This window comes from Ambystoma mexicanum, chromosome 4p, assembly GCF_040938575.1.
Source record: "Ambystoma mexicanum isolate Mex_15411 chromosome 4p, UKY_AmexF1_1, whole genome shotgun sequence".
NCBI classification, from domain to species: Eukaryota; Metazoa; Chordata; class Amphibia; order Caudata; family Ambystomatidae; genus Ambystoma; species Ambystoma mexicanum.
Genome location: NC_090927.1, coordinates 711,440,513 through 711,465,987, shown reverse-complemented (window position 1 = coordinate 711,465,987; position 25,475 = coordinate 711,440,513). Strand labels below are relative to the sequence as shown.

Genomic DNA, 25,475 nt, shown 5'->3' with positions numbered 1-25,475 from the left:
CAAGGAGGTTTATAATTTGCTTGTTATTCCAATGTGTTCAGATCTCTTCTGGTGTAGATGGTTTAGAAAACGATATTTACCCCTGGACCACTGGTACCCTGGAATTTGATTTGTCACATGCTACATTCCGGCATGCAACACAGTTTGCATACAGTAATTCTTTTCTCACTTGTTTCTGAGAATGTATGATGTGTCCCAGAAGGTAGCATTTTCACACAGACTTTCCCAGTTTGCCCTCTGTACCCCAGCAGGCAACGCATCCACACATGTGAAAACTTTCTCATTTTGTAGTGGCATTTTCAGATGCTGTATTTCAGCATGAAGTATTGCCACACAGTAATATTTTTCTCCGCTTATTCTGTCACTGAAGGGCTCGCTCTACTAGCACATAGCATTTTCAGCCTGATGTTCTCTGGGAGTTAGGATTATGTACCTCAGCATGCATTGTTTCTAGGCAAGAGTGTCTCTCTCTGTTTGCTCTAGGAACACAGACTATTTATCCAGGTTTGCATATTCTCCACACTGGACTAGCTTCCTTAATTTACTTTCTTCCAAGGTGCTTCTGGCCACATACTCGAGCTCCCAAAAGTTTGCTTTTTTCTTGGGCTAGAGCTTTTCTCCCTTAGTCTGAAGTATCATGTTCTGCTTCTCCCATTCCTCTCTATGCCTGCTTTTCTCGTGCGAAGCATCCTTGGGCACGCTCTCTTGACCTGGTCCTGACGTTTAACAGATTCCTTCTTGTCTCACGTCACTATTATGCCTGGCTGCTTTGCTCATATCTCCCACTCTCATCCTGCTTTAGCTATCCATCGACATTCATCTGGTCTCTTGCCTTTTGACAGGGGTGTATTGTTCTAGGTGGCCACTGGCTCTGTCATACATCCAGCTGCACCTTAGGCACTGGGTTAGCGCTTCAGATCTTCCTCAGTTGTTCCGACAGCAGCACAGCATTTTGAGGATCCCCCTTCCTTTCACTAAAAGTGCGCATTGTGCAGTGCCATGCCATGCACAGCTGTTACTACACAGCGGGATGGTGCTCCCTGCCCTTTCTTCTCTGCAGTGTTTGTTGTGGCATGGGCTACATCAACTGACTGCAACCAGGCACATCAGACTGCTGAAAGCAATCCTCTATGCAGTCCTTGGTTGGCAAAGAGCTATTTTGATTTTACAGCACTCCTCAGCCTGGGAACGTAGCAATCCATGCACATACTGCATATTTAATGTTTTAAATGGCAACTGCCCCTAGAAGAAAAGGCCCCAGAATGAAGTGCATCAACTGAAGCCCTACAGTTTTGATTGCCTCTGAGCAAAGTGTTGATTGCTTTGTCTGCCAGAGTCACAAGGTCCAGCAAAACCCTGATTATTAACCATCTGGATATTGTGGCACTCTGATTGATTTATAACTAAACTGTGGACGCCCATGGACCTGAACACCCTGATTTCAATACATGCGCTCACCACTACACCTAACACTTGCCTCTTGGTCTATTCTATGATCACTACTGAACTACAGAACCTGTCACCCTCGTGTGAATTTTGGCCACAGTTCATAGTGTGATGTCCAACGTTATCTGCACACTCCTCTTTCTCCGTTGACATATCTACTCATTCATCCACATACCTTTATCCTTCTCACTTATCCTACTCAGTGTTCTCATTTTAGCTCTTGGTCAGGGTATCTGTTTACTGCCTTTTCTATCCCACTGCTCCGCCAAAAGCCCTTTTACACTCTCCCCATTCCTATCCTCTATTCACCCTCTGAAGGGCACTCTGGCCACTAATCTCTCGTATGCACTACTGACTCGAACCTGATTTATCCAGTCTGTCATCCCTCAGCCACTCTCTCACAATCCCCATTGCCCCAATCACCCCCATCAACCTCCCACTGAGCCTCTGGAATACCCAATCCCTCTGTAATAAAGATTTCTGCATCACTGACCACGCCAACTCCCACTACCATGAGTTCTCTGCAATGGCCATCACTGAAACCTAGCTCTTCCAATGGTACAGCAAACCTTGCTGCACTGCACACCGACTTCGCTACCTTTTCCCCAATCCTCTTGGGATGAATTGCCATCAAGGGTGTGAAAGCTCTGTTTTAATCTGCTAATCAGATTTCCCTTTCATAAACTCCACGCGAAAAGCATAGTGTGTCCCTGTGCTGTGCTGCATCAGTATCCTGATTTGCAGCACCTGCTCCCAGAGGCGTTGCTCGGGGGAGGGGGGGTAAGGGGACTATAGGCCCAGGTCCTTTGGTTGTAGCCATGGATAGAAGCTCAGGAGCTATAACCAAAATGCTAGCTAGCCCCGAGTCCCGCAAGTCCCGACATTAGCTTAGCCCCTTATCTTTTCCAGACCTAGCAACACCCCTGTGCTCCACTATTAGCACAGAACAGGTTTAGAGATCACAGGGGCATTTTCACAGCTGCAGTGGCAGCCAAGTCTCTGCTACACAGGGGCTGCATTTATGATATGCACACCTGTTCCAAAAACTGCATAATTCTTGGGTTCCTGTACGGGTGGCACTGTAAACTGTAAATATAAGCCATACCCGATTTAGCGTATGGTGGCCAGCATCTCTCAGAGTTATCCCATCCACATTAAATTAATATCACACATGTGTTAGCCCTGTGGGCCCAGTTCTGCCGTGGAAGGGTTATGTGTATTCATTCCAGACAAGGCTCCCCCTGCGCCCTTGCAGGACTATAGCCTTGGGGGATTGCCTCTCTCTGTTCCTTTGTAAGGTCAGGTAACACCCTTTTACAGAGACTGACACTCTACATGAAGCTTACCTAGGAACAGGACAAAAGGGACACACCCATTCACAAAGTGCTTTCTTCTCACCAGGGTGCTGCATTTATAAAGGAATTTGATTCTACTGAGAAGGGAAGGGAAGAGGTTTGTGTAGCCAGAGGGAGATCTGTACAGGTTTGGGAAACTTCTGCCATTTTGTATCTCTCTGCCTCTCTTCCTCATTCCTACCCCCTCCACTTCCTGTATCGCAAAGCATTTTGGATGTGATGTCAGAAGGGCAAAGTCCACTCATTTCAAAAGCAGGGATTGGACCCCTAACGCAGGCTAGCTTTAGTCCAATCACCTGTGGACTTTTACCTCTAAAAGAAGGGGGCTCACACCACTTCTTTGATTCATCCTTTGGGCATCAATCCTGAAATAAGATTTTGTTGTCCTATCCAGGGGCCCCCAGTTGTGAGGTGACGCCAGGTGCTGTAAGGCAAAGGCAAGCTCCGCCCCCTAACCATCCCCAGGGACCAGTGGCAGCAAACGCTGCTACTGGACCAAGACTGCAACTCTGCCAGCCAAAGGTGTGTGCCAGCCTTCCCTATCTAAGCCTAAGAAAAGGACTAACCTTGGCCCTTGAGACCATGGGGTGACCTCACAGCTCCTGAAAGCCCAAGCAGCTAGGATGTCTGTGTTTTCCAAGCCAAACTGCTTCAAGGCGTGATTTGAGCGTGTTTAATGTCAAGCAAACCTCCAGGACACTTCAAAGCTGCGTTTGTCTTTCATCGCTCTCTAAGCTGCCATTTGCTGTTCACGTCTGCTCGACGCTGCACTACGCCAGCTGAAGCTACTGCTGAAGTACTGCAGCCTTGAATTGCTTGAGTCACCATTTGAAGCAACAGCTTCTTCATCGTCACTCATGTAAATTGATTAACCCAACCTGCGTGTGCACCAAATAGTGACCTCCAAGCCTACGCACTGACTTGACTGTACCACTGTCAAATCTTGAACCTCAAGCACTGACCCAACCTGGTGACCGTCCAATCTGCGCAGCTCGAGTAGATGCTTCGAGGCTGCAGCTACCTTCTGTTCGACCCAGGCACAACACCATCAAAACGTAAAGACATTTGCAAAGGTATTACGATTGACATCTGTCCCCCTGGTCCATGTTTGGGACATGGAGATTGGATAGGTCATTCCAATCCCTTTTGAAAGCTCACGAGATATCCTTTTGAACATTGTGGTCTTTTAATTGCTTGTCTCCCCTGTCTCATTATCCAGAGTACTGCACCTATTCTATCTTTGTGTATTCTGTGTTGCTTATTTAGGGATGGTTTTTAACAGTGTTTTCTAGTTAGTTGTATTGTACATGGTGTGTTTAATTAAAGTATATATTTGTATAGAACTTTGATTGAACATTCCTTTATTTTGGACTGTTATACTTCACTGTTTGGGTTGCTACTGAACCGCATTCACACCCCTCTTGAGAGTATAGGCTTCACGAAGATCATGTTACCACAGAGGCAAAGAAGGTATATCTCTTGACTGTGCCTGTTATACCTTTATGATTGTGTTGGCTCTTGTTTTGTATAAGTGTGAGTGCAGAGTGGGTGCTTTAACCTCTAGTCATCCTTGTAATCATGCAGCGCAGAAGTCAATCTGTCACACCTTGCTCTCTTGGAACATGGCATGGGTAGGATAATCTTAGCCACCTTTCATTTCAAGATATTCCAGTGCCTCACTGGAAACCCATTCTGTCCAAGTGTTTTTCCATTCCTCATTTTCTCAATGACCTAAATCCATTTGAAATTGCCAGAAAATATCACTCCCAGGTCAGGATTATTGGCCCTACACTAGATTCTCCCCTGATGCCAATTGTGGGTGCAATCTTCTATTTTTATTGCTGTTGCAAAATCAGGGGGTCATATAGTCCACCTACTTGACTAGCACTTGCATGAATGTTGTTTTGTATGCCACCAATGCCACATTTTCCACATAGGCCAGTGTGTAGATGTTTTGGTTCCCCAAATGAAGTGTATAAAGATATACTCTAATATGTGCTAGGGGCAAGGAATTAACAAATACATTAAAACATGTGTAAAATAACCACCCTCTCTTAACCCTTCAAATGTAGTGGCCAGGGAACCCTAGGGGAATTGATACATTATTCCCTTATAACCCAACACATACTTGTTATGAATGAATATTGTTTCCTGATTGTCCCCACTGGTTCCAACACCCTCCTGAAATCCAAAACACTTTATGGGACCAAGCCCATTCTTTAATCCTAGCACAGATCGCTCAGCCAAACCACTTGGCATGTGAATCTAGAATGGAGATGCGACAGTAGCACTTAGGGTCCAAGCTTCTTGCAGCTTGGTGGGTAATGGATGTGACTGCATTAAATATTTTACAGAAAACCGTTAACCAGAATCCAAGATTCATATTGAAGCAAATCTACGGGAACCACATTTTGTTCTGGCACCTTCAGACTGACAGCCAAATACATTGTTACCTGAACCTTTTTGCAGGAGAAAATTGGGGTGTCCAAAGAATGTAACCAAAAATGTCACTCCATTGAACAACTGGTATCAAGGTACAGTTGTCCATTGTGTGATCAACCATGGGGTTGTGGAGGAGCAACTGTGTGCATCTGCAGGAGATCCTCCCCCCCACCTCCCGTGTATTCGAGACATGAAATCGTGCTCTGTCTAACTCCAGCCATAATACAAATACCGCAGCGAGTGTTCGAAAGAAGATACCCATTGAGACAGCACTACTGAATGTATCCTCGACATGATGATAACCTGCAGGAGGAAAAACCAAAGGAGTGTGAAAAGAAGCTACTCAATGAATTAATGACATCATAAGAAGTGTGCACAACATCTCGAGATACTGGCTAAAGATGGTGTTCCTGAAGAAACTAATGGCGAAGTAAAGAATCAAGTGAGTTTCCCAATATAGAAAAGCAAGATTACACGTGCACGAAGTGCTGCAGAAAAACAACCGTTCAATAAATGTATAGTTGCTGAGATTCAAGATAGATTAAGTCGTCATAGAAGCTGGCTATGAGTAGTGAATAGAATGCAGGCAAAGTCGCCATTGTATATAAACTGGACATGGGTATCATGAATTTAGTAGGCCAGAACCCATGAAGCTGGAAAAGAAAACTGTGTAGCAGCAAGAATAATAGGCTTGTGAAGCTGAAGGGCAAGGCTGCATGGCCTGTAGTCAAGATTCAAGAAGCAAGGTCAGCTATCTGTTCTGAAGAAGAACGAGTATGCAGAGGATGAACCTTCTCACATTAAGGCGCAAGATAGAACACAAAGGATGCTAAACTTGAATTCACTTAGAGCATTTAAAAGCTGCAAAATGCACCAAATCGTGGTCTCACTTCACTTGAGCAAAATATGGAAATAGAGCTTGAACTTGAAGTCCCAGACACGATAATGAGTGCGCTCACTCCTGTGCATTCTCAAAGACAAGGATATTCTGCAAGGCCAAGTACAAAGACAATTTCATGGCAGAAGGCATGGGCAATAAGAGATGTTGGGCTAATTGGGTGGTGCGGTAGCTTCATGTACTACCTCCCTCACCTCAGTCTTGGCTTACGTGCTGCTAAATGAACTGAATGTTCCAGACATGGCACAAGCGTTTCAGCCAATTATATTAGTCCATACAACGAAGGACCTCATAGTTTGAAGACCACTGAGAACTGCGTGTCTAATGTTTCTGAAATTGCATGTTTTTTAGAGGTAGGCATAAGTTGTCCACCTGATCATGGGCAACCAATAACAATCCTAGCTCCTAAACAAAAGTATACTTTGATGTCTCCCTTAACCAATCCCGAACCCTGATAGGTTTTTTCACTATTGTCACGTAGTATGATGTCACTCTGACGTATTTTTCATATAAAAACCATATTTTGTGTAGAGATCATTGAAAGACTGAGGAGATGTCCATTGATGTTCGTTGTAACCCCCCTGTTTTAGATAATTGTTAATTAGACAGTACTTTGCCATCTTTCTGAGTTGGTTCCATCATTTGGATTCAGAAATATTCTGGTGTGATCCCATCCATTAGATATGCACGTTCCTAAAGGGCCATATTCTCAGGGTTATGCAAGCAGGTGAAATTATCAGACCTCTTCTCTGGACTGACTTCTGATGTTTACCCTTAGACAGTGATGGTGGCCTCAGGCCTTTTGCAGCTGTACTTCAAAACGTAGCACTGTGCTTAAAAAGATCATCTTACTCGAGATTGTCCTATTCGTCCCTCCTTAGTGACCTTTTAACTCTTGCCTCTGGCTTTTTTATAGTATTGTCTGCAGGCCATCTCTTTTAAAAGGTTGCAAGTTAGATTTCTCCAAGGTGCTCAGAAGGGCGAGCGTAGCCAGCTTGCCACCCTTCCGATGCCACCCTTGAGTTATAGGCTTATTCTTCTGAGAATGGCACAAGGTTATGAGATCCAGTCTAGCTATCTCTAATGTATTAGTCAAAACCAGTAAATGTTTATGAAAACAGAGTGTGGAAAATGGTATGAGATTTTACCTTGTGTTTTAAAATTTCCCAATGTGGGCACCTGCAATCAGTAGTGGCCCCAAATCCAATAACTCTTGAGCACATTTCCTGAGAGCTAGATGCCAGTTTGATACCATGCACTAAATGATCTTTATCACTTCTCTCCTAAAATCCAAGAAATGTGTTCTTTTTTAACCTTTTTAAAATGTGTATTTTATTTTTTAAAGGGCAGACCTAGCTCGAGAGCAGCAGATTGGTGCACAGGGTGTGGGTAGCCAGTGTCTGGGCCGGCATCCTTAAATAGTAGCGCAGCATTTTGAGTTGCGGTCTGTGCTTCGTTTTGAATCTCTATTGGGATGTGTCCTTGGTCAGGTGTTGAAAAGGCCATGTTTTGAGAGATTTGCTAAATTGAAGAATTGTCGGGACATTCTGAGCCGATACCAGAATCGAGTTCCGGGTGGGTGGGTGGTCACAAGAGAAGGATTACTTGCAGATCCTCTACTATCAATTACCAGTCTTTCACTGGAACCCGTTCTAATGAGTTATCAGTCCAACTCAGTGGCCATACAATTAATTTGTCCATGACCTTAAACATTAGGAATAGGACCCCTTAGAAATAATAAAACTTACTTTACGTTGTTCGCAAGTAAAATATCTGCTGAGGTGCAAGATCACGACTATTAAACAAGAAAGATAAGCAAATAGCCACCTTTTCCCCTCCATCACAGGCAAGGAATGCAATGTGTAAATGACCAAATCCAGCAACCCTAGTTACAGACGCCCAAATCATTGACTTCTGAGCTGCACTGCCTCAACAAAGCTGTTACCAGTGTTTCAGATAAAAAGCGAAACAAGATTCCTTGTAAACCAACGGCCCAAAAGGACGAGGCTCTCACGTCAATAAGTCTTTCATACGCGTTTGGCTGCAGGCTCTGCCTTGGATTTGGAATAAGAAAGCTGAAGGGGCAGGGTTTCTGTTTTCCGAGCAGCTGATATAACGCTTAATGTATAGATCATATGCCTATTTTCCGCTGCTGTTTTATTTTCCTTTTTTTTTCTTTCTTCATCTTTCTTTTATATACAATGCATGTAATGGGTTTGAATATTAAGCGTTGTGTGAAAGGTTTAATTGTTTAAAACATAACAAAAAAAGATACAGCGATGTATGACGTCTCCTCAGCGCACTTCAGAACAATCCTGCGCACTCTCAGTTTCCGCCACATTTCATCATTGCTGCCTGTCCATCTAATGCAGCGGCCGTTCCAGGGCTGTGGGGCTTCAACGAGAGTGTAGGCATGCACCTGGAAACCCAATGTTTGCTGCACCTTTTCCCAGTACATGGCATGGTGACAGGTCTGGCCTCCTGCCAAACTCTGCTGAGGCGCACTCTGTCTCGTTTACTGCTGTCATCGTCTCTCTTGGCTTCTACTCCACCTGGGCCCGTGTTCCAGAAACGTTGCCCTGGTGCAGCGGAATGTTAACGAGCCTTTGCTGTAGCAGCAAAAATCCATTGAAATGCTACCGCGGTGCGCTGTGGCCATTTACAGAACTGTGTTGCGTGTCCCCCAAACTTTGCTGCTTTGGGGGACACGCACCCTTTTGGGGTCTCGGAAAAGCATTAAACGCATGTTTTGTTTTCCCTTGGTAACCTAGATGTCAAAATTCAAGTCAAGCGTGGGCATTATATTAAATCAGGTACAGGAAGGAAATGCATTATATATTAGTTTATTCATTTTAAAAGTGTCTTCGGAGTGTGTGGTAAGTAAAACAGAGTCACTATTTCAATGTGCAAGTGGCCAGGCTGCGTTGCCCCATCCATTCTCTTCGTGATGTTGCACACGGTGGCTGCCTTTCCCCAGCTAGCTTCTCCCTCACAAGAGAGATGCATCCGATGCATAAGTAATGAACACGACACAATGCGCCGAGTGCGACGCTGCCACTCTAATGACTGTTCCTGGGACTTGGAAATGAGACCCCCCCCCTTAACATCTGTTCTATAAATCTTTCAGATGAATGATAATCTGCTTCCCGTTAGTTAGTCTTGATGTTTTTTTTCTCCAGTTTCAGCCACTGCATTCTTTGATCAGTGTTTTTCATCGGTGCTGTTTTATTGAATGGTAACAGCTTCCGCTCACCTTCTCTTGCAGATCGGAGTACGCAGCCCGCTGAACTGGAGAATGACATCCAGCCCCTGGTCACCATAACCGAAGCCGGCACAGAGTTGGTAAGCCTGAAAAATTACAATAATTCCATTTCTGTCGCTAAATCAATTGCTAAATCAAACTGCAGGAAACATTTCAACCATATGTGATGACGATTTCATTGCGCTCCCAGGATGCACATCATCTCCCTGTTCCTCGTTTCCGTGTGAACCGGATGGGAGCTGCTACCTTTCCATCGCGGCAGCTAGGCTCTGGAATTCATTGCCCCCTCCACCACACCAGTTTGTTTTCCATTCCTGTCCTGAAGAAGGCCAGAGCAGTAATTAGCTTAAACGTATAGCTAACAAGTACTGGCTGAAACATGTGTCGACAGATAGTCAAAGAGATAGATATATTGTTTAGATTAGTTTTGAGTGTGCACAAAGGGTAGATTTAAGATGTGTGTACCCTTGGAAGTATGACTGGGGGTGTGAGTGAAATGTATTGTTACCCTTAAGCTTCGAGCCATAGAAGACCATCTTGCCTACTCGCGTGCCATGAAGACCCATCTGTTTTAGGTTACTCTCTGCCTTTGTTCGTATCCCCCAGAGTCAGGATGTCGTACGTGCACTTTATAAAAATCAAAATCAATCAATCAGTCCTGCTACTGCCCTTATACACCACTCAATAACCCTGCATAATATTATTAAGGAAACGATATCTAATGGCAAGTCTCTGGACCACGTATTTAGAAATATTTTTAAAAGCCATCTTCACTGCTAAAGGTGATTTTCACAAATCTGCCTTTCACTGCCCTAGACTTCCATGAACCACTAACGCCCATTCCTGTGCTGCAGTACATGATGTAATTTGAAGTGGCACTGCTATGGACCTTAGAATGCACTATTCAATCTGGTAAAATGGCTCAGTGGATTGGTTGAAGGAGCTGCTCACTCGTCGGGGCTACTACCCACCCAATTAGGCAGTTTGAAACAAGATGGCGTCCCTCCCTGAAACTTTTTGCCTTTGTGAAATGTCATGCAAATGATTTGCAAGTGCACAACTGATGGTTCAATGACACATTGCTTAGTGCTTTGCGTGTGTAGTGGAGTGGGGCACACTTCAGTATGGCCACACCAATCATACATGCACACCACAGTGCATTGTGTCACAGACCCTTTGGGCACCGACAAAATAGCATTGGCAGCCCATTTCACTGTCTCTCTCCATGGCAGAGAAAATGGCCTCCAATAACTCACCGTTCTACTATCTGTCAAAAGTAGGATGTGTAAGTAGCTTAAAGAGGCGTAATAACATCCACTTCTAGCATTACTCGGGCATAGCATGTACTAAGTATATAACTCAATAATTACTGAATGCCTTCCTGACTAAGAGAGGAGAATTTCCAATAAGGTAATTGGTTGATATTAATTTGCCACTCACTCTTGTCTGTGCATGCCTATGCAATACTGAAGAAGACCCCATGACATTCAGCACAGAAGAGCTGAGGCACAGCAGACGGTAAGGGATATGGATTCATTGTACGCATGAACGGGCAGAGACGTCTTTGTGGGAGGGTAAAAGGGGCACTTTCCCCAAGCCCCCACCTTGGAGGGGTGCCCCACAAGGCTGCCTGATCTAAAGACGCCAGTCTCCATCGTTCACCAAACAAATAGCACACGTCAGAATATTTTATGGCATGCTGCTGTTGCCTTTCTCCTCTGATTTATTTACCCGTGATGTTTTCTGTCTTCACTGTGGTATACCTAGTTTGTGTATTCACTATGACAGAACTCCTGTAGCATTCTGACCTTTCTGTGGGGATCATATGGGTCAGGAACAGTAGCCAAGGTTGAAAAGCAAATAGCTAAATGTGACTGTTGCGATGGTTCAGAAGATAGCTCAGTGTGTTAAGGACTCATTGCAGAGATCTGTGTTTGTATGCAAGATTACAATACCAAATCCCAGCAAGGCCCACGCAATCTTTCTCATGTCTGAAGTTGATCAACCTGCATGTACATGTACTTTGCTTTGTAGCACATTAGGTGCTATTATCACCATTGAACCTGCACCAGCTAGTAGTTCCTATGAAAACAAACATAGCATCAGTATGGTGAAGCTCTAGAAATCAGTTTGTTCAGAAGTGTGGTTGTAAAACCTAGGCAGCCACCCCTAATGATGTGCATAAAGTGTTAGTCTGGAGAGGTGATTAGGTAAGCAAATTCAATACTGCAGAACTGAAGCATTCATTCTCGTATCATGGCATTGCCAGCAGACAATCCCGGGCAAATCATCTTATATCATTGATAGTACTGTGCTGTCTTCTGTTAGAAAGGTTGCCGTCTCACATGTTGAGGGCATACTTTAGCCCATTGCCTGATCTTTCGTTTTATATAGGCCATTTGAGTGGAAGGGGGTTCTAGACAGAGGAAATCGGACTAGATGTAGCGGGCCTCCACCAAACATACTCATTTAACACCAAAAACGGTTTGCTTTTTTGTACCACTTAAAGGTTTATCTGCACGTTTGTAAATAACAATTTCACAAGCCTTTGTTTTAGGCATATTTAAAGTTTTAAAATGCAAAAGAGAAACCCAGATAAAGGGCCTCATTACACGGACAGCGGTAAGGGTTAACGGTCACCGTTAATGGCAACAGTGACCGTTAACCCTTACCGCCGTACTACGAGGTCCCTTTGCGGGTTGGAGGATTTAACGCCTGCTTCTTGCAGGCGTTAAAATCCAACCCGCTAAGGGACCTCAGAGCTAATTACGCCACCGCAAAATTGCGGTGGCGTAATTAGCGCCTTCCCCATTTCCATAGAGCCCTATGGGGCAGAAATGGGAATGGGGAAGGGCAATGGCGGAAAGGGGATTTACCGCCCCTCCAACCTTGGAATGGGGCGGTAAATCCCCTTTCCGCCAAGGCGGTGCCGGTATTTTACCGGCATGAGCCATGGCGCTAATAGCGCCATGGCTCACCGCCTTCCGTGTAATGAGGCCCAAAATCTTTTAAGATCACAGCAATTAGAATGCTGGAACTTATATACATCCCTTGATGGTGGAGACAATGAAACTAGAATCGTCCTATTTTGCATAATATGCTTCTGTAACGTTTTGTTTTTAAAACATTTTGATTTTAAAAATTGTCATGTTACATGATTTGTGTACTTTTCAAATCAGTTCTATACAAATTAATTATTTTAGTTCATGGTAAGAAATGGAAACGAAAGTGATAAACAGCAGGAATTGCAGAGTGGGCGCAAATCTCAGTGTAACCTCTTAACCAATGTGTGATTGCCTACCCTCTCAAAATTACCAGTCCCTAAATCTTCCAAAATTGTCACCTTTCATAGTGATTTCGTTCTCAGGGCATGATCTTCAAAAAAGCCTCACTCATGGTATTCCCTGGCTATTGTGCTGTTTAATCTATATCAATAGTGAGCATTGATATTTTGCACACGGTTTAGGTCTACTTGATCGAAATTATTTGACCTTTTCCAATTTTACTTAATTTTACTTGGTTGTTTTTTTGGTTGAAAAAGAGACCCCCTGACACCTCCCCGCTTTCCCCCCACCTTAACCTATTCCCTTACCCCTCCCCATATATTTATTTAATTTGAACGAACGAACGATCAGCAAAATTTGGTCAAATGGAAAAGGTCATATGTTTTTTGATAAGTATGCTAATACCATTGCACACACCAGCCACTTGTTTCTTTGCTCTCTAATGGAAACACTACTTGAAAACCATGTCCCTCTTCCAAAATCAGTCTGTCTGGATACGGACACCTTCCTGGTAGCTTCTAATCTTCTTCCGCTATATATACTCTGGTATGTGTAACTTTTTCCTTGCTTCCAATTGGTCTCCTATATCCATGCTTGAGCACTTTTGTATTCTGTGGTGCAGCTAATCTGAGTACTCTCTCTATTCTAGATTAGGTGCACCTTTTTCATACGATCTGTTTCCAACTTCCATACTATGGCTTGTACACCTTCCTCATGGCTGCTAATGATAAAGTGTCAAGTGTGTCTGCTAGAACACAACTAGCCTTACTATAGACTGCTAATGTTGCCATTGAAATGCTATTTGTTTATCATTCTGATTAAAGCCAGGTTGAAGAAGGTAAGGGGCCTGAAAACGAGTACCCCTGCTTATTTTGATCACTCTGAGGCAGCATATCACGCTGTGGGTGGTGTTAATGGTGAGAGGAACATGACCAAATATTCAGTTCCCTTAATTCCTTCGGATAGGTGGAGAGGGACCCCAAGGGTGTCCAGGCCCAGAGCCCCAAACTTGCTTAAGATGGCCCTGTGTGCAGGTGTCTGTGAAATTGAGTAGAGCTGTGATGTTGGATACGTGGAACAGACGCATCTGGTTAGATCATGATCCTCCTTTTTGCAACAGTTTTGCGTTAAACATGTTTGACATCGGACAATAATCCTGCAGAAATATGAATCTGGCAAGTGGCACTTTTCTAGGGCTAATGTGAAATAAGCAATACAATAACCACGTGCACTGTGAAAATGCTATCCCTATTTTTCATGGAAGGTAGAGCAGCCTTGCCAGTGCAAATATGTGTTGCACCCCTCAAAAAGAAAATAACAGCCAGGACTTCCTTTGTGGCAGGCTCTCTGCAACAGACCTGTCTTCTCTAATGATATGCATAGGGTGAGAATGTCAAATAGAAATGGAGCCCAAGAGAGACTTGCATGATGCACAAAGCAATATTTTTGAAGAGCAAGCACAAGAGGCAGTGCAAATACAGGGCACAACGAGTGCCCGATGGGCACCCAAAGAAAGATTTAGTTTAGTTTAGTTTAGTTTATTTATTTGTAGAGCGCACCTAACCCTGAGGTAGATTGGGTTGGCCAGAGGAATTGGGCACACATGAAGAGAGACACAGAACACACAGATGAGACATAGAGTGCACCAAAGAGATGGGACACAGGTCATGATTGGACATAGGCGAGATGTGCAAAGAGACAGTTACAGAGAGAGAGATGGGTACATGGCAGGTATGGCAGGTATTTCGGGTAAATAGTGGGAGGTAAAAGTGAAAACAAACAACGAAATGGAAAAACATGAGTGGAAAGGAGGGAGAGAGAGGAAAGGAGACTGGTAGTGTGAGAAGGGGTGGAGTCATAAGGAAGTGACTGAAAAGAAGGGATGGGGAAGTATGGGCTAATGAAGTCAGAGAGGGATGCATTGGAAAGGGAAAAAAGACTGGGAAAGATGCAAACGTTCAGCTGGCATGAGATATATGGGAAGTCATTATGTTGCACAGCTAAAAACCTATTGTTAAAGCCAATAGGTGACGCTTTTTTACACTGAAAAGCTTGAATTGCTTTAGTTTAGCATGAAGATGTTGTGTAGGTTCAGTTTACTTTAAATGCTATGTTTGAAGAGGTTGTTTTTACTGGCTGGTAACTTTGTAGAGAGCGCAGCATTGATTGGGAATTAAGTCTGTCTTCCTCCTGAGTTGGTATCATGATGTGGGAAAAACTATCATTACCCTTCAGCAGAACTGTGATGAAATTAACAGGAGAGTAGCAGTGCTTGGTTCGGCGTATAAACCCTGCATACAAGAAAACGACTATGGGGAAGGGAGCTGTGAAGGCCACCCCCTGCAAGGTCAGTCCTTTGTATCCCCCCTCGCTCCCAATGTCAATTTGTGCACCTCTCTCCTGCTGTGCGGCCACAGCGCAACACGCCAAATGTCCCCTCCCCCGGATTACCCACTTATACCTTTACAGTATGACACTTCCCAATAGAGGCTCTATCAACACTCCCCAACAGTAACATGGGACAGTATTATCAGTGACCACCACTGCTTTATCTCTAATAGGACAGTGCTGGTACCTCTCAGCAGGGCTGCTGCTAGTTTAATGGGACTGTACTGTCATTTCTCCGCAGGGATGGCATAGCATTGGCACTTCTCAGCACAGATGCTTTACCTTGAGTAGGAGAGTGAAGGCACTTCTCACCAGGACTGTTATACATTTATGTTCTGTTGAAAGTTTATTGAGTGCTCCTTCTCCACCAGCGGGGACTCTATACACTTGGTCAGTGTCTAAGCACATCAGGCCATATTGAATTGGGAACAGACACACCTTGCCCTTGCTGCACAATCTAAGCTGTTCATCAAGATGCTGTGTAAAGACTTTTGTCTAGGAGCTAGATGCAATGTGGGGCAAGGGATAGAAGCCTTAAACATGTGCACCTTTAGAATGGAAGAATCAGCTGATTCCTCAGAACCTAAACCATACATTGTGGAGTCTTCGACAATGCAAATTGGGTTTGAACCAACAGGCATGTTTTTATTACTCCCTTGCCAGTCTTGAATAAAATAATAAACCCTCTAAAACTCAGAGTTCCTTATATTTAAACAGATTGATGTCTGTGGCATTGATGTAAAGATGAGAGAGCCCACACGAGTGAGATTTTAGAGTGTATCGAGAAATAATAGTGTTTTAACAGAAATGTAATTCTTTCCAGGTGTTAGACCCACTCCATTTTTGTGTGTTGGCTATTGTACGAAACTGGCACCAGGCACATTTCTCTGGGACAATGAGAACCCGTCATGGTAATTTTCTGGGACATTGTGCCTTAAGTAATACTTTCTCTGGGCACCATTTGAAATAGGAATGACACTTTTAAAATGGGCATGGTAATGTATTGGAAGCAATGTAAAGGTTGGAAGACGAAATGTCCTTGGAGCAATAGGAAACTGTCCAGACACTGTTTAAGCTAGCATAGCAATTGTGTTGGAGGTCAAAATTGGCATGGGCCAATTGTATGCAGAACAATCAGAAACTGGCACGGTCATTCTCTTTATCAAAAGTGAAACTGGGATTGTACATTTCTTTGGGCAATGTGAAACTGGCATGATCATTTTCTGGGGTAACACAAGCATGACAATGCACTTAACTGTGGAAATCTGAAACAAGTAAGGCAAAGTGAAAATGTTTCATGGCAATGTAAACATTTCCATGGCAATGAAGAAAGCGACATGTTGGAACGCTAAATTATTCCTGTAAGAACCTGAAATGTGTAGGCAACACTTTAATGTTATAGACAGCAACCTGGATTATTTGAGCAACACTCATTGTATGGAAATAATATGTAATGTGTTGGCATCACAGGTCTAAGTTAATCATGAAGCAGTTCAAAGCCGGAAACGCCCCTTACCTTTAGTTTGACCCTTTGTTCCTTATCCCAGTGCTGTTTCATGCTGTCCTTTCGCCCATTCTGAACAGGCCACAACGCGCACAAAGACAGCACGTAATTCACCATCACGTGTTCACACTCAGCTGAAACATGCTGGCAGTTTTTAATAGACTGGGTTGCTCACAGCTGCATTTTCACCTGGAACAGAGTACACTGGCAGATAACAAACAATTCGGTTCATATTTCAGTTACCACAAATTCTGATTGGATTGTATTAATTTGCACAGCGCCGACATATATATTGATATCAAGAATGTAGTGGTTATCTTGCTTGGAAGCATATTCAATATGGTGTCATCTTTAATGGCGTAAAATTTACAATGGTTCTCATTGACACTTTTAATAATGGACAACACTGCATGCCCCTCTTTGACAGGATATAATACACATTTAGGTTATACTAAAGATATAAAGCAAGGGTTCATTATTGGAAATTGCTAAACGGAAGCAGTCGTGGGTGCTAGGTGCAAACCTCCCCGCAGCACTCATTGTTGTGTTTTGTTTGTATTTGTCCAGGCCCCAGGTCATGTGTGATCAGTAGGTGTCATGTGCTATAACTGGAGCAGGTGTGTTTCTTGCATGATGTTTTAATACTAATGGGGCACCCACTTGTTTGGAATCATGTGTTAACAGACTACAAAGTATTGCAAACAGGGTTTATGGCCCCAAGTTTGAAAAGGTGTGGATGTAAACCTTTCAGTTGAGTGGTTTGTGTATACCCAAGATGCAAAGGGTAAGTTTCCATGAATATTCAGGTGCCAACCCTTTATTTCTGTATTCAATCTGGTACTGTGCGTAAAAAGTAAACTTGGATTTTGGAGCGCCTTTTGACCTCACCTTCCTCCTTCTCCAGAGGTCCTTGAAAGTCCCATTTTAAGAATGATCAATGATTTCTTGGTTTCTAAAAGCAACTCCCAGAATTCTTATGTGTGATTACTACTGAATTGTATATATAACTCTTTTTGTTCCTTTGGAGTTCAAATAGAAGTATTTATTTTTTCGCACCCATAACGTTTCTAACATCTTGAGCCTACCCATGTTTCAGGCAACGTTCTTCCTCAGGGCTCAAAAGACAGTATGAACTGATTAAGGCTAGTCCACATTAATTCTGTAGTGCAATCTGTAATACAGTCTAGATTCTCTGAATGCTGAAATTCTGATTGATTTCTAATGGTTCCTGCTATCTTTTTCAACGGAAGAGGATCATTAAGCATAAGGATGAATAATTACTGTGGAGTATTCCGTAGGAGCAGATGGCTGTACTTGAGAAACCAACATATTTGCAAATGGTCTCAGCAATATAAGTTAATTTCTCTTTGCTTTACTGTACCTTTAGATATCTGTATGAGATTATTGACTCACATCTTTAGGAGGATGATGAAAGAACTGTATTGCAGTTGAAAACCCTGTTGTCCTCCACTGAGGGGTTTGAAATTACAAAGATTAATATACAGTGCTTAGAAATCTCTCGGTTGAAAATGATAGACTAAAAGGTAAGTGTGAATGTACTGTGTGTTGCCGTGCAAATAAACCTCTCCTTTCATTTCATACTGCAAAATATCTCCAAAGTGTTCTCTAATGTTTACAGTTCTGTGCATTAGGTCATTGTATTTCTGACTGCAGTTAATTTTCTGCAATTTTATGTTGCCCATGTATATTTATATCAGTGAAAAAAACGTTGTTAAAGGGACGTTATGGTTAAGTTGCGCTACTAAAAACCTATGAAATTCAATGAAAAACTTTGTTAAAGGGACATTATGGTTACAAGTAAAACCGAAAACCCCCTGAAATTCACCAGTTATGGTAAGCTAAGCAACCATAACTCGTGCCACCACCGTGCACTGCTAAGACTAACACCAAGGACTTCAAAGATGACATCACAAATGTCATTGATGACATTGCGTCTCGCTCCCTCTTTTTTCCTTTACTGACATATCTAGGCCACATGGTTTTCTTCAGTAACAGTCAGGAACTAAAAATTCAAAAGCTACTATATTTGTAGACTTATCCTTCAAATATGTTCTTACAGTAATTCCCTTAGGGTCCAGTCACAACATATGAAACTTATACATAGGGGAAGACACAGGCTTGAAAGACAGCAATCCTTTCTGTGCATGAAGAAGAAGATGTGGCACATCCTGTCCACAAACAGCCGCAGTGTCCACAGAGTGCATAACACTGGGTCAGCCTTTCTACCCTTTCCACTTCACTCTCTGCACCATTCCCTCATTGGCTACTGTTAAGCAGTCACACAACCATCCCCTAATCACATCCAAGAACTCTACATCTAACTCCATCATCACAGTTCAGCACTTTAGATGTACTGTTGATCACTCTGAGTACAATTGGGCTGTAATTGGAAAGCACGTACAGCAGCAACTACTGTAAAACTCTCCAAGATTTCTGCTTGCAGATTCATGCACATCCCCATGAATGAACACAAACTACAGGTATGAATATTTTCTGCACAGTACATGTACAACTCTTGTATTAATGCATATAAACGGGGCACTTACCCTGTATAACCTGTAAAAAAAGCTGACTGTCATTCTTCCCATCTGCTATGATCAAGTGTCGCTTGCAATACTGTCTGCTCTTTATTTACCCATAATACTAACTGTAATGTGCAAACTCTTATTCTCTTCATTCATTCTGTCATTTGTGTAACCACTACCACCTTTGATCCACATTTCAAATACAATAGCATTTAATGAATTATAGTGCATAGAATGTACATACACTTTCCTTTCTATACATTCTGGATATTTTACATCCAATCTATCATTTGAACTTCCTTTAGATATGATTATAATAGTAATCTGACACAACACAAACAGCTGTTTAACAAAGTGTCATTTTATGTTAAAAGATGTGAGAAATAACAGTATAATTGTGGGAGAAGGCTTTGTAGTGTGTTATAAAATGACACGAAGCCAGGATGAGTACATGCATCTTTATTCATGCACACAGATAGCCAATATCATTTGAAAGGCTCCCAGCTGAAACAACACCACTGCCTCTACAACTCTTCTTCCAATCTAGACAGCTCTTTCATTCAAGATGTTTGCCCGTTCCGCTCTTGAATATACCACAGCATTCAACTATACACAGGTGCAGTCATGTCTATTACATCATGTACAACTATGTACAAACAGTGTAGTAAACCAACACATACAACATCTCCCCCTTCCCTTCAGTCTGCAATGCAAGCACCACACCCTTCATTGCAACCCTTACTTTATTTCAGACTCTCCCATCTCCAAGCACCACACACACAGGATCACCCAGTAGTTTTCTAATCACCTGCAGTCTGGTAAACTTGCTTTGTCCCATTGCCACTTTTCCAGGTTTTCTTATTTGAATCTTCTCCCCTACAACTATCCTGGAGAGTAAGGCTGTCATGGTGGATACACTGCCTGGTAAGGATCGTAGAAGGGAACTCTCTGCAGCCTGCTCGCGAGAAGGGAACGCAAGTTGTGTGCTGAGCGGCTGCAGGAGTTATAACTGGCGTCCACCGAGGGCCACCCTTTTCAGCAGCTGACACGCGCCCTCCTGGATTCCAAATACACATCCAGGATCCCAAGCAGCCTGCTTTTAGCTGCCCGACTCAGAGGCCAGCAGGAAGACCAAATCGACTTATTCTTTGAAGAAATGTTGTCCTGAAGAAGATGGTTTGAAAGCACCAGTGTACCATCGAAACCGTTCGACCATACCAGTTGTGGCTCCTCCACAACACAATGAGATATTCCCCATACTACTAGGTGGTACAGAGAAAACTTACTAAGAACTCACATAGAGTGGGTTCCCTCTACAGCAAACCCCACAGTCGTGGGCTTTGTGTGTTTTGTAAGAATTACTTTCACCTTCCCAGTATTTGGGCAACCACCAGCATATAGTAAATGTTGCGTCATCAGGGTAATTAAAGATGATTAAAGAATCCTGTTGACCCCAGTGACCACATGCTCTAACTGAAGAAACCTGGTCCTAGACTACGAGATCTAATTCCCCTCTCGTAGGCACCTTCACCACCGTTGGTTGCCCCCCGCCTGTTAGGCTGTTGTTTTTTCAAATTGTTTTTTTTAAAATAGTTTTTTGCAAAATTGAGTGCACTCTATAAATCACTATATCCTTTGTAGAGAGTCAGGGACAGTCTCTTGACATATCCCTCTTAGATAGGCATTGCACCATCTGCTGTCTAGGGACAGGCACACCCCTCTAGGGACAGGGTGTTCTTCCCGAGGGCCAGAATAGCTCATCATCTTGTATTGTCTTCGTGACTACCCCAAGTTGTTTGAATCACTCACTTTGACTTTAAGCCTAACTGTTACTCAAACACTGCAGAAATTCTACTATTGTAGAACAAACAATTGTATTACCCTGCAACATTAGATTCAGTATGACTGCTTGACCCTCAGCAGCTGCATACTTTGTATTGTCATCTGAACACCAGTATAGTAACACACAAACACGAGAATAGCCTTCCCAACCTGAAGTAATAGCCCATTGCACAATCACACACCTCTACATACATGCTTACCATCATACTCAGACACCCATGCACAAAACACACATACACTGCACTACATCCCAACCCACACTTTCTTTTTTTCTCCAACAGACCCCAAAGAATGCCTACCAAAAAGCAACTCTGTAGAAAGCAATGCAGAAGTAGACAAAATCAAAATAAAAGTGTCCAAATTAAGCATCCACCTATAGCAGAATGTATATAAAAAGTTCAAACAAAACAGCTAATACAGTCACTAAGCAAAACAAAACCAGCTTCCAGTAAAGAAACGTTGCCTCCTCTTTCAAAATGTCAAACGAAACAGAAAGTGATTAACAAGACTGCAGCTACCACTACTGCTAACACTGCACTCATAAATCTCGATGTAGCCACAAGTAAGCATACCAACATTTTTTTTACAAAAAATGTTCCGCCACAGAGTCCTTCAGAACCTTACAAAAACAGGAGAGAAATCACTCACAACCCTTAAAACTTATCATTGACAATTAATCCTAGAAGCTGTCATAGACAGTGCAATCCTTCTCAAATGGAAATTATTCATTTTAGTTTTAAATAGAATGAAACCACTAATAAAACTAAGTACTAAACTTCAAAAAAGACTTCTCAAAAAACGGAATATCAACAAAGATAACTTCGCAAACATCTATGGAGGTGAATGGGCTCACACCACCAGCACAGAACCATCTTTCAATGAAGAAGCATAAAAACAAAAGCAAATAAACCCAATTGCCATACATAGCAGTGGAAGAGGGTTTGAAAAACTTAAGAATACCATTATGGAACAAGAAACGCTGCTAACAAAAATATCCCCAGAAAACCTAATATCAACTTTCCATTCCACTGAACCAATGTGTCCAGTCTACAAATGGCCGTGCACATCAATGTGTAACATAGTCAAAAAATCTTTCAGATCTTTACGCCAGTTCCTCAATCAGTATGTGAAAGGCAAAGACAAATTGAAAATAAAACAAATACAAAGTATGAACTCCTGTCCAGTGCGCAAATACACAGGACTACAAGGACATGCATTAGCCTGCATTTTTCGACCTATTTGCAAAAGCACCTCCCACCATATAAAAATGATATCAACACACCATTCAACTATAAGAAATCTGGTCATACACTGTACTATTCCAAAAGTCCTGCTTTAGCACTAGTCAATTTAAATAACAATCTTCTACATGGTACAGCCAAAGAACTACTCGAAGAAATAGAGCATGTCCAGAGAAAATATTTTGGAAGTGAAAGCCACTTACAAAATGCAATTGCTTTACAACAAAAAGTACATCATCTGAAGTACCAAACCGTGTGTGTGTGTGTTGCCACAGGGCTTTTTATAAGAATAGCACAAAAACTGTAGACCTAATGTACAAAATAGAAGACAATCAAGATTCCAAGTGGATCCAATTAGCTCTCTATCTTATAGCAGAAAACAAATACGAAATTACTGACCCCTTAATACTTTGCAGTTACCGCAGTGCAAAACTTGACAACAACCAAAAACCTTCACGTGCTATCACAAATAACTTGGAATTATTCCCACTACCAAAACCCCTGCAACAACTTAACTTGTATGAGAGCATCATAATTCAAACAGTGCACCCATTTCAAACAATAATACACCTTCAACCAAAACCAGCAAAACGACCTCCCTCTGAATTACTGAAAGGCATTTTTGCCAAAGTAGTTTATTTGCCATTAGATCTCAAAGAAAATGTACATATTCTGGGAGTGCAAAGTCCAATAGATCAATCTTTAATTATCTTAGTAAATGGCGTACCTACAACAGACAACAAAAATGTGGCAACGACTCATGGACTTACATAAAATTAGATAAGCCACGCAATATCTAAAAGACAACAATGAATACTACAAAGAAACAAATATTGAAGAAAACCTGAGGGAAACCATTGAAATAATTCAAGACTCTTCATAAACTGGTCAATTTCAACTTCTAGATCCTTCTACATAATCCAACATTTTATACCATTATATAATTCACCCATTACACTCTAAGGACACCATAGATGATGCACTGGAAATGTACCAAATGCGACAAGCCAAAGGATCTCCAATCATCCTCTACTCTTTCCTACTGAAAAAGGAGGAAGGTACGATGATAAACCCACACAAATAACAGCATCAGAATACCACTCTTTACGAATGTATTCTGAAGACCCCAGATTCAGACAAAACATGGAATACATATTCCACCTTCTCTTTGAAAGTGAACTAGCAACTCTAGGCAATGAAGTTGCACACACATTGAAATCAGGTACCAATTTTCAAAATACGTTAGATACGCAATTACTACAAAAAGTTCAAGAAAAAGATGAGGTTTTACAGTCAAGCATTACAAATCTTTTAGCAAACATGCATGGCACAAAAGAATACTGGTTCCGATGTCGTGGAGATGTACGCCTTATGATAAGAAACCTTGGCCCACCCACTTGGTTTGTGACATTAAGTTGTGCAGAATATGTATGGGAATATTTGCACGATTTCCTACGCATAGCAAACAAAAACAAAACAAATATAGATATAAAAACACCAGGAGAACACTGCTCTCTAGATCCTGTAAATGTATCAAGATATTTCCATCATCGGAGAAGTGCAACACTTCTTTTGGAGAAAAGAATACCAAGCCAGAGGAGCACCACAAATCCACATGCTTTTGCGGATTAAAGCTGCTCCTAAATTTGGTCAGGACAGTGATGCCACTGTTTTGCAGTACATCCAAAAATATGTCACTCGTGAAATCCCTTCACAAATGACACATAGGGCCTCATTACACGGAAGGCGGTAAACCATGGTGCTACTAGCACCATGGTTGCTGCTGGTACCATACCGGTACCACCATGGAGAAAAGTGGAATTACCACCCCTTTCCAAGGTTGGCGGGGAGGTAATTCCCCCTTTCTCCATGGCCCTTCCCCATTCCCATTTTTGCCCCATAGGTCATAATGGGAATGGGGAAGGAGCTAATTACAGTACCGCAAATTGCAGTACCGTAATTAGCAACAAGATCCCTTTGCGGGACCCAACTTTAACGGCTGGTCTACACCAGGCATTAAGGTCGGGTCCCGCAAAGGGACCTCGTAGTAAGGCGGTAAGGGTTAACGGTCACCGGTACACTTACCGGTGACCGTTAACCCTTACCGCCTTCAATGTAATGAGGCCCATAGTGACTTTCATGCACAAATTTTACAATTTCAAAGACACAAATGTGGAAAGTATTGTTGTCGCAAATATAAAAACAAAGGGAAATACTACACCAAATGCCGCTTTGATTTCCCTAGACCAGTTTCAGCAACAGGTCAAGTAAACAACTTCATGTCTTCAGTTAGACTTAGGGCCTCATTACACGGTAGGCGGAGGACCAAGGTGCTATTAGCACCTTGGTCCATGCCGGTAAAATACCAGCACCGCCTTGGAGGAAAGGGGAATTACCACCCTATTCCAAGGTTGGCGGGGAGGTAATTCCCCCTTTCCCCATTGCCCTTTCCCATTCCCATTTTTGCCCCATAGGGCTCTATGGGAATGGGGAAGGCGCTAATTACAGTGCTGCAAATTGCAGTACCGTAATTAGCACCCTGGTCCTTTTGCGGGTTGGTTTTTAACGCCTGCTAAACAGCAGGCGTTAAAGTACCAACCCGCAAAGGGACCTCGTAGTAAGGCGGTAAGGGTTTACCGATACTGGTGCCCTTACCGGTACCGGTAAACCCTTACCGCCGTCCGTGTAATGAGGCCCATAGTGTCAAAGGTAAATCACCTAGGAACACATATTACATAAAAAGAACAGAAGGATCAAAATACATCAATGATTACATGGAATACAAGTATAGACAATTCCAGTGCAGTTGCAAGATATTTCACAGCCTACTTAACCAAAGCAGACAAAACAGAGCTCCAAGACCTCTGGGATGACATGTCATCTGACAAAACACTATCACAGAAATTGTACAGCTTAGGCATAAAAATGCTCGCCCATAGAGAATGTGGCTGCTATGAAGCTGCAGACCGTTTAACCGGTACTGCCTTGCATGGAAAATCTGAAAATATAGTATGGCTAAGCCTTGGTCCTGCTAAATCTAGAAAAAGATCTCTGAAATCATATGAAGACATAGAAACAATAGACAAAAACGATCCCAACAGCCAAGACATTTTGAAAAACAATTTAATAGACACATATTACCCAAACAGGGGTACCACTTTAGAAACCGTGGGGGCCGATTCATGGAACAAACGTGCACTGAAAATCCCAGCGCAAGCAGGCGCAAGGAGGCGCAAGCGTGAGAAAGCAAGCGCACGTGCACGCGTG

General features: G+C 42.6%; 1 protein-coding gene across 2 annotated transcripts in view; it reads left to right on the top strand.

The window, feature by feature from the left end:
- IMPG1 (interphotoreceptor matrix proteoglycan 1) overlaps positions 1–25,475 on the top strand; it is a 1,923,199-nt gene that overhangs the window by 1,061,538 nt on the left and 836,186 nt on the right. For both annotated transcript variants that reach the window (XM_069606284.1, XM_069606285.1), the window contains exon 11: positions 9,407–9,483. In XM_069606284.1, the coding sequence (XP_069462385.1) occupies positions 9,407–9,483 (77 nt within the window). The remainder of the gene's footprint in view (positions 1–9,406; positions 9,484–25,475) is intronic.